The following is a 9919-nucleotide window of genomic DNA, read 5'->3' as shown; positions in this document are numbered from 1 at the left end:
TTAATCATATACTTAATCATATACCTCCCTCCACAGTGAAATTTGTGAGGCCGCCCGCTGAAGAATGGTCGGGCTGGTTTGCTTCTCCTAAAGCGATCCAGCGGTGCGAGCTTTAGTAAGATAATTGCGATTGGTGGACAGATTGTTTTGAAACCGCCCTAACGGCAAGGGGCCGGTCCCTCGTGAATTCCTCTCTTTCCGGTTTCTTAAAGGCAATAGTTACGGGGGGGTGTCTGTTGACCCTCCATTTCATTGGTTCTAGTGGATTTACCCGCTTGGGCTCCTCTAGGGGCGGGAGATCTAGACCAATCAGGATATGTTACAGAGACATTAGTTTGATGTAGGGGCTGCTCCGGAAAGGCCGTGGGGCGCGCTCATTCTGAGATCTCATCGCTGATTGGTTCAAATCTTTACTCCCTTTCCCCCATTTGACCCTACGGGAGCGAGCGCAGGGTCACTACCCAATCACCGCTCGCTCCGCCTCCCGTCTTTTCCCGCCCTCCGCCGGGGCCGCTGAATCGACGTAGGCCAACGCTTCCTCCCCGGCAGCTCTTGCGCCCTTTCATTGACGACCTTTTGAAAGCCACTCTCTGATTGGCTGAGTCTCGGGCCCGCGCCCGTTGCCCCCCACGCAGTGGCCAATTGGCACCCGTGTTGCATAGCATGGGCCAAGGGGGGGGGAGGTGGCGGCGGCCATTTTGAGTTGCCTCGGCCATTGGAGTGGGGCCCCCCCCTTTCCCCCTCGCCTCCTGACAGTAAAGGTTTAAGGGGGACAGAGCCCCGGGAGGCCGGGCCGGGCTCGGGGCCGCCCCGGGGGCCCGGGCCATGGATGTGCGCCGTCTGAAGGTGAATGAACTTCGGGAAGAGCTGCAGCGCCGCGGCCTGGACACTCGGGGCCTCAAGGCCGAGCTTGCTGAGCGGCTGCAGGCGGCGCTGGAGGCCGAGGAGCCCGAAGACGAGCGGGAGCTCGAGGCCGACGACGAACCAGAGCTACCCGGGCACAACAACGAGGAGGTCGAGACCGAGGGGGGCTCCGAGCTGGAGGGAACCTCGCAGCCACCGCCTCCCGGGCTGCAGCCGCACCCGGAGCCTGGCAGCTACTCGGGGCCGGACGGACATTGTGAGAGTGCGCGGGGCGGGGGCCGGGGAGCCCAGAGTCAGGGCCGAGAGAGGGCTGTGGGACGCGGGAGCCTGGCGCCTGCGGGATCCCGCTACCCGTCGCGGAAAACGATCTGGGGACAAGGGCCTCGGGACGACTGGAGGGTGGATCCTGGCATTCGGTGCAGGGGAGACACTGGGAATGGGGGCTCTCAGTTTCGGAGATGAGGAAAATCCGGGGGTGGGGGCGGGTGTAGAGGATTCTGGAGCTGAGGGCTCGGAGACCGGAAGCCGTGGTTTCTGGAGCCGAAGGGAGTCTAAGAACTAGAGGTTTTCTCTTGGGGACCAGGGAGGGTCTTGGGAATGGTGATCCTAGGGGTTGGAGCTGGGTGGGCCTGGGGGCCGTGCTAGCCCAGCTTGCGTGTTGAACCTTAGGAGCCGTGCTTTCAGGGCTGGGGAAGGAATGACCAGATGTCCAGGGCTGGGAGTGTTTTGAGGACGGAGGATCCTGGAGTTTGCTGCTGGATGGGGTAACGGGAAGTCTCGTTTCCTGCTAGGATGAGTTGGTGAGATAGAGGTGATGCTGTCTGGCGAGGGAGATTCTGGTGAACTAGGTGCTCTGGTATTTAGCTGATGAGCATTTAGGGGATGTGGGAGACCCACATCTGTCTAAGGATGGCCTGGAGGACTCTTGAGATCCAGGGCTGAAGGCTAACCTTGAAGCAGGGGCATTTTTGATGCAGGGAAACCTGGGGATCTTCTGGTTGACTTCTAGAAGCACAGGGAGCCTTGGTGTCTGAAGCTGGCAAGGGAGGGGAGGATGCTTCACTGAGCAAGGGACCTAGAGGTCTAGAGCTGGCAAGGCTCTGAGGACAGATAACTCAGTGGCCACTGCTGAATGATTTTGGATTAAGAGTGTGGAAAACGGGTGGGGCAGATAACAAGTTGGAGTTTGAAGTTGTTGGAGTATCTGGGGGACAGGGTCCTTGTGTTCAGCACAGGAGTATGTAGCTGGTGTAGCAAATATGGGGGAGGGGAGAGTGTAGGATGTGGAAGGAGAAATAAAAGGGGTGTGTGTGCTGGGTACTCAGGGTGGAGTGGAGAGAGTGTTTCTGTTGCTGAGTGTCTCCCTGGTCCCTAAAGCAGTTATCTGTGTGCCTAGGGATTGGAGGGGGTGGCTGAAGAGGTAGCAGGGAACCTCTGTGTCGCCCAGAAGGTATGACTGGAGTGAGGGGGCAGGGTAGACCTGTGATTGTCTGAAGAGAGGAAACCTTGGGATGGGAGGGAGTAAATCTGGAGTTAGAAAAGGGTCACTTACTAGCAGGATTGGGGAAGGGATCAGAGAGGTTCAGGAGTAAGTAGAAAAGACTCTGGCATCCAGGCTTTGTGGAATTTCTCTGAAAAGAGGGCACCCTGGGTCTGGGGGCTGAGGGAATGAGAACAAGGAACAAGGAGGTCAGGGAAGACAAGACTTAGGGTTAGTACTGGGTACTTACTTTTCACAAGAGATGGGGTCTTCTGGAGGGGGGCAACTTGAGTGTAGATTTTGGGTGGAAGGTGGCCTGGGAATTGTCCAGGACCCAGATGCTTGGAAGAATACTTTCCATTAAAGAGATCTGTGAAGGAAGGAGCAGTGAGTGGCCCAGCGTGCAGGGCTAGGGCAGGAGAGCCCCTGGCAGGAATGCCTAGGAAGAAGGGCCAGTGGCCAGAGGTTTCTCAGGAAAGTGAGTTAGGTGCTTCAGAGCACAGACTCTAGACTCTGACAGGCTTTGTTTTGAATATGGCTCCATGTCTTGGGCAAAAGTTATTTCACTTCTGTGAACCCTGGTTTCCTTGTGTGTAAGATAGGGGTAATAATAGTGCCCCCCAAGGATAGTTATGAATGAGATCACATGTCTAAGGAGCTTAGCACTGGGCTTGCCTGTTATTAGGAGGTGGATGTTTTAGAGAGTGGAGAAGGACCCCAGAATCACAGCTTCTTTCAGCAAGGCTGCCTCTGTAGGCCCAGGAGAGATTATCTGGAAGAGAGATGTGAGGCTTTGTGGGAAGAGCACTGTGCTTGGAGTCTGGGAGAAACATAGTGTGAAAGGGCACCCTGTGTTCCAGTTAAGGAGACACACTATTTCTTTCTCTCCTCTACCCCCTACAACAAAACCCTTGAGCCCCTGTTCATACTCCCCTCTATCCCTTCCTTCAGCTCTGGTAAACAGACCTGTTACAAACCATGTGATCTGTGACTTTCCTCTGTTTGGGCTGCACCTGGTTTGTGCCCAGATGTATTTGTCCTCTGAGAAAGGATCCAATCATTTAGCAAACGGCAGAGTAGTTTCTCCTTCCCTGTAGGTGTGCCTCACTGGTCTGGGCACAGTCACTCACAGGGCCCTAGAAGCACCTAGCTGAGCTTGCCCGTGGGGTGGAGAGCCTGCTTGCCTCTCATCCTAGGTTTCCAAACTTCTTTCTGGGTTTGTCTGCAAGGTTCTTGAGGAAACTTCAGGCTTGCTACTCTGGTTTTAGTCTCACCCCTGAGGTTTCACTTGTGTTATTCCCAACCCCAGGAATGCTCTCTCCATCCTCATCACTTCTCGTTACTTCTCTTTGTCCCTGTCCTAGCTCCTAGTACTTCTTTGTAGCCCTTAACACGGTCATAATTAGTTTTGTGTGTGTAAGTATTTGTTTAATGTGGTCTGTCTCTAAACTGAAGGCTTCAGTGGAGCAAGTTTATTCTCAGCTGTATCCCAGGGTCTGGTCTGTAGTACGCACTCCATGAATAGTTAATATTGTTATTCTTAACCACCCCTCAACTAAGCTCCTCCTGGACCTACAGGACACCCTCCCCAAACCCTTCCCACCAAACTCCAAATATTTCAGGACTTACCTCTGATGATTCTGAAGGCCAGTGTTACCCTGCTTCCTGTTTTCTTAACAATTCTTTCCTTTCTCCCCATTTCCCTTTCAGCTGAGATGGTTATCCCTTATCTTTGCGGCTATTGACAGAGTGGAAGACCATCTTTAAGAGAGTTGGCTGTGCAGGGGGAATAATGAATTGGGCTGGGCAGAGGACTGGTTTGTGCTCTAAACAATCTTAAAGGTTGTTCCCTGAAGGCAGCTCCCTAAGCACTATACCTTGTCAGAAAACAGCTAGGCTGGTGTGTTTTTTAACTATGCTCCAGAGTCCCAGGTGTCTGTCTAGTTGCCTTCTACCCTGGAGTGGGGTCTTAGAGGGCAAGGGCAAGTTGGACCCCTTCTCTGATCCTCCTGTCTCCTGGCTTCAACCAGAGCAGTTCTGCTTCCATTGGTATTGGTATTCTGTAGAACCCAGTCACAGATTGATATTCAACCTTTTGAGGGGTAAGAGGGCACATCCTCAGGCAGCTGTGGCTTCTGACTGCCCAGATAGGTTTCAATCTAAAGGTGTTGTCATACCTGTTAGCCTCTTGCAGACTGACTGTCTCAGGGTAGCATAAAAAAGCCACCTCTAGTCCCAAGAAGAACCCTTCTAACTAGCGGTTTTTTGTTTTAAGATGTCATGGACAATATTACCAGGCAGAGCCAATTCTATGAGACCCAGGTCATCAAACAAGAGAACGAGTCAGGCTATGAGAGGAGACCACTGGAAACGGAGCAGCAGCAGGCCTATCGCCCAGGTAGGAAAGTGCATGTGGTATCTACAGGGTAGGGAAAAAGTAGGTTTACAGTTGTTTGTATGGAAAATAATACAATAATTAATAATACAAGAATAAACTGTGTTTTGCATACTCACAACTGTAAGCCTACTTTTTCCCCACCCTGTATATGTGGCCCTTACCCTCTACCTAGATCCCATCTTGCCAGAGACTTCGCATCTTCCATTTGGGCTTTGTCACTCTGGCAAGGTTCTTTTAAAAGAAAGAACTTAGTCCCTCTCCTAGGTGTTAGGAGAGGGGAATCTTCCTGGTTATGTTTTCAGATGTTAGTGTCAGCACCCTGGAGAGTTTAGACCTGAAAGCAAATACTTGGGTCTTATTTAGAATCTTAGAACATGGAAGCCAGAAAGGACCTTCTAGATCTAGTCAGGTATTTCCCATGCTCTGAAGAATGTTGTTCCAGGACATGTCATTAGGGACTTCTCAGAAAGGGTTCCTTGGCCAAACATCTGGAAATGTGCATATGCTTTACCACCTCTGGGAGAGTCACTGTGCTCATTAGACATTAAACGCTCTGAGAAGTCCTGGATTGAAAAAAATTCTGTCGTGTGGTTTAAGCCCAGGATTTCCTAAACGTATAAATATTTCTTTGCAGAACAAAGTTCTTCGTTATGCCAGTTTGGGAAATACAGGTGTAATCCACTTCTCTCCCTGTTTTATAGATTGGGGATGTGGCTTGTCCCATGGCAGGGCTGGGGTTAGAACCCAGGCAACTGTATTCCCCACCATTTGTGTCCTACTGTTTGGAAAGCTAGGTTCCACTCTTGAGTAATGACAGACTGGACTGACTCCTAGTCTTGTGCTCCTTTCAAAGTGAAATCCCCAGACATTCCTGTGGGTGGGTCAGGATTTTAATAAATGTAGGTTAAACTGCAGATTTATGTCAGGCTCTGTGAGACTTGTGGGATCATTTGGCCCAAGGAGAGTATTTTTTGTGCTATTATCGACAGACATTTATTAGGTCCTCCTGTGAGCTCAGTGCTGTGCCCTCTTCAGAGAGGCCCTGAAGAGGGGTGAGCACCATCCCTGTCCTGGAGAACTTCTCTGAGAAATTTGGTCTGCATGCCAAAGCTAGGGAGTGATCCAAGGTTGTCTTGGGTTGAGGGGTGAGATGAGTAGGTGTAAGGGATCCACAGCATCAGGCGTGGGCACTATGGGAGAAGTGAAGTTAGGCTGAGCCCATGGTTTGCTCTCCATTAGGCACTGATTCTTGAAGTCTGCCTAAGTCCGGGCCATTCCTGTGGTCCACAGCACGTTATCCCATCCTGACATCCTACTTGTAGGGTGATGGGCTGAGGCCATCACACCTAAGGACTGGCTTAAGTGAAGACCCTCCCTTCTGGAGTGATTAAAGCCAGTGGAGTTGACTGCAGGATGACAATACACTGTTAAATTGACACCCCCCCACCCCCCCACCCTTGTAAGACTGAAGAAGCTTTGTAAGAACTGAAACAGAGCAATTCTTTGGGAGGAGAAATTGAAGAATGTAGGTTTGTGGAATCTCAGTTTAAAGGGATCTTAGAAGTCCTCTAGTGTTTCCTCCCACTGGGTGCAGGTCAGGGTAGCTTCCAACTTTCATGGGCCCTTTGGCAAAGTAGCCAAAGGCAGCCATGCCACCTTTTGGTGGGTCCTTAGAGAGCTTGTCCTTATTTAGTGCTGAAGTCTCCTCTATCTCCCCATGAAGCCTGAGTTATCTGACTGATAACTGTCACTTCATCAGCTGCCAGTGCTGATGTGCCTGGCTGGTCATCCCTGGGCTCCCTTTGTCCTAACCCTATCCTTTAGCCCAGCCTTCTGGTTCCCTCTGTGGGCTTCCATGGAACCCAGCAAGCTGCCCGTGCCCAGCCCACCATCAGTATAGTCAGGATCTCGCCAGCATCTCCTATGGTAAAGGGGACCGGAAAACTGATACCAGGAGTTTCCGAGTGTCTTGACCATTTGGAATTGTCCCGACAGTGGAAGTAAAGACAGAGATGAAGCAGGAAGCACCCGCCAGCTTCCTCCCCCCTGAAGCGTCTCAGTTCAAGCCAGACAGACAGCAGTTCCAGAGTCGCAAGAGGCCTTACGAAGAAAACCGGGGCAGGGGCTACTTCGAACACCGAGAGGATAGGAGGTGAGTGTGTGATGTAGTAGTCAGCCTTGTTCCAGTAGGTCTCTATGTCTGTAGCCTAGTGCCTGCTGGGACCTTTGTACGAACCAAAAGGGGCAGGCAGAGCAGGGTTTTCCCTGCCCTCGCCCTCTCCCCCCAGTACCAGATTCAACTTCACAAAACTTTTGGTCCTTCCCATTACCTGCAGAGTCAAGTCCAAACACCTTAGCTTTCACGTGTAAGATGCCAGCCTACCTTTTCAGTCCGTTGCCCCACTGCCCTGCAGTCCTGCACAGTGTCCTCTTCTTAATGGCTGCTCAATATCCCTTAGTTGAAAAAAGATCTATTTCCTGGCCCTTCTCTCAAACACATCCCCTTCATCCATCTACTCATTCATTCATTGTCAATGCTCGTAGTGCTTTCACCTTTGGGCTGGACACTGGGGACAGAAATGATTTGAGCAGTGGGTTTGTCTTTCTATTGTTGCCAATATAGGGACTCAGACACATGCACAAGTGAGCCACAACAGGGTACGCATGAGTGTCAGGAGCTCATAGAAGGGTGTGGCCTCTCTGACCTGATTATTTGCTTTTTCTCTTTTCTGACAAGCCTCCCCTTCACCCCAGGTCCAGTCGTACCCTCCTTTCTTCCCTCCTTTGGCCCCTGTGTGAAGCCTTTTCTGATCACAAAGTAGGAATGACGATTCCTCTATTCATCTGGACTAGTCATATGACATTTTATTTTCTACTGGGGGAGTCCATCTTCTAAGTAGCCGTGACTCTCTTTAAGACAGAGTCTGGGTCTCGTGGGCTATGACTAAAATTAGGACATGGAACTCACCTCTTCCACTTTCTCCTACTGCCCCACAGAGCAGAGGAGGAGAGCTTGCTGTGGTCCAGGCTGGCAGGGAAAGCTTCACCGTGTGATCTCTTTCTTTGATCAGGCTCTGTACTAGCCCTGGACTGGCAGGGCTGAATGGCACTCCACCAGAGGAAAGCCTGCTGCTGAGGGAGTGCCAATAGCCAGGTGGTTGTAGGGTGCCTGATTTGGGCATGCAGTGGACTAGGGTCATCCAGACTGTCCCAGGCAGGACCCTGAGCATTAGACCCCACCCTTCTACCATTCTCCCTTATTCCTATATGTTAGAAACCAGCAGTATTTTAATATAGTCCTCTTTTAGTGTTTTGATAGGAAGATGAATCTTGTTCATAATTTAGGACACTTTTGAAAGAGAAAGAAACTGAAAAATGGGTCATTTCATATCCTTTCAGATGTGGAGTGTAGGAAGCTTGGCATGTGGACAGATTGTAATTCCTGCGGTTTATCTAAGCCTTTGCATGTTCCCCTTCCTTGCCCAGTACCCTTTGGGCTACCGCAGCTTCCCTTCAGTAACAGTTCATTGTGGAGGTGTGCAGAGGGTGTGGGTCAGAATCTTGGGGTGTGAGAGAAGAGTCTTCTTTGAAAAAGTTCTCTAAATGATTCTGATGGCCCTCTTTAGCAGAGCGTGCCCTCTCGGCCCTATCTGTACCCTAGGAGTTAGCAGTCATTGCTCTCATTGTGAGGATATAGTGTTACAGAGGGGGTTTTTGCTAACTTCCGTGGGAACAAATTGAAATCCAGGAAGGCCACTTGTTCTTTCCAGCAGAACCTTCATTTCCCTTCCTCTGTGCTTGTTCAGCTGCTCTCATGTGACTTAACCCCTATTTCTGATACAGGGGTCGGTCTCCTCAGCCTCCCGCTGAAGAGGATGAAGATGATTTTGATGACACCCTTGTTGCCATTGACACATGTGAGTCCTTGTGTGCCTGTCTGATTCTGCTTCCAGTTAGTATTTAGAAACTGTGCCTTGACCTTCACAGAATGAATCTCAGCCTGGCACCATCCAGAGCCAGTGTAAATCCAGATAGGGTGACGGTTTGGAGACAGAAGATCTGCTCCCGGCTCAAACTGTGGGATCCTGGGCAACTCATTCTCCTTCTCTGAGCTTCTCTTCACGGAGGAGCACTCCTACTCTAATACCTCAGAGGGCTTTCAGTGACACTCAACAGAGAATGGATACGAGAGCAATTTGGAAAACCCTGAACACCCTGTACACATTGGGGGTTGTCATCTAATCAGGAAGGGAACCTGAGTGCTGCTGGGGAAACTTAACTCTTTGTCGACCAGTTCCCCAGTTTCCATCAGCTGCTCACGTTCCTGGTGAAACCAATGCCACTTTGTTCTCTGAGGCATTAACCTGGCCGGCCCTGCTCTCTCTCCTCTAGTTCAGTTTTCTTTCCACTGGATAAATGGCTTTCCCTTTGACTACACATCTAAACACTTAGAGGAATGATTATAGAGGTCCTATCCTTCCTCAGACCTCCTAAGACAGAACCAAAATGGTAGAGCTTGTGAATTTGACTTTTTAAATGCACCCAGAAAGCCAAATCAGGTCTAAAAACACTGCACTTTTCAACAGCAGAAAGTAAACAACAGTTTATTCATGTATTTTATTGCATAGCTCATGTTTATAGAGCAGTTCCTTCTATCACAAGATCTCAAAAACAGTATACCCAGAGTAAAGCTCAGCTTTTTTAAAAAAGTGTTGCGTGGCAGTGGTCCATGAAGCAGCATCTGATCAAATGCCAAATGTACAGACCATGGCACTTAGCTTTTAGAGGAAAGAGAGAGCCTACTGGATGGAGTCAAGAAAGATTCTTAGAGGTATGGCTGGCTCCTTGAAGAGTGGGAAGAGTCCAAGCTACAGCAGGAGAGTCCTAGGCCCACAAGAGGAGCTGAGAGCCTGTGGTGCCTCTGTGGCTTGTGTGTCAATCAGGGTCATATTTGTACAGCTACTGAAGGTGGAAGTCTGACTCCCAAACTGGTAGAGTTAGAACGGAGATGGTTGAAGTGAATGGCAGTGGGGATTAGCCTTTTTTTAAATCATAAAATCCTTTGAAACTGGTGAGAATATGGACTTTAACCCTAGCAAGTGTACATCTTCGTAAAAGGCATTTGTGTGTAATTTCCAAAGGTGCCTCCCAATGGCCGTCCTTGGACCCCATCCAGT

At 50.3% G+C, this 9919-nt stretch overlaps 1 protein-coding gene across 1 annotated transcript in view; it reads left to right on the top strand.

Annotated features, from left to right (window-relative positions):
* The first annotated feature begins 691 nt into the window (after positions 1-691).
* The window catches only part of HNRNPUL1 (heterogeneous nuclear ribonucleoprotein U like 1), a 29028-nt gene continuing 19800 nt past the window's right edge, over positions 692-9919 (top strand). The window contains exons 1-4 of the mRNA XM_081118871.1: positions 692-1120; positions 4620-4742; positions 6738-6894; positions 8586-8659. Of these exons, the coding sequence (XP_080974997.1) occupies positions 826-1120; positions 4620-4742; positions 6738-6894; positions 8586-8659 (649 nt within the window). The 5' untranslated portion in view covers positions 692-825. The remainder of the gene's footprint in view (positions 1121-4619; positions 4743-6737; positions 6895-8585; positions 8660-9919) is intronic.

Source organism: Miniopterus schreibersii (genome assembly GCF_964146895.1).
Source record: "Miniopterus schreibersii genome assembly, chromosome: 18".
Classification (NCBI taxonomy): domain Eukaryota; kingdom Metazoa; phylum Chordata; class Mammalia; order Chiroptera; family Miniopteridae; genus Miniopterus; species Miniopterus schreibersii.
The sequence above is the reverse complement of the archived record's forward strand: the minus strand, read 5'-3'. Positions and strand labels throughout refer to the sequence as shown.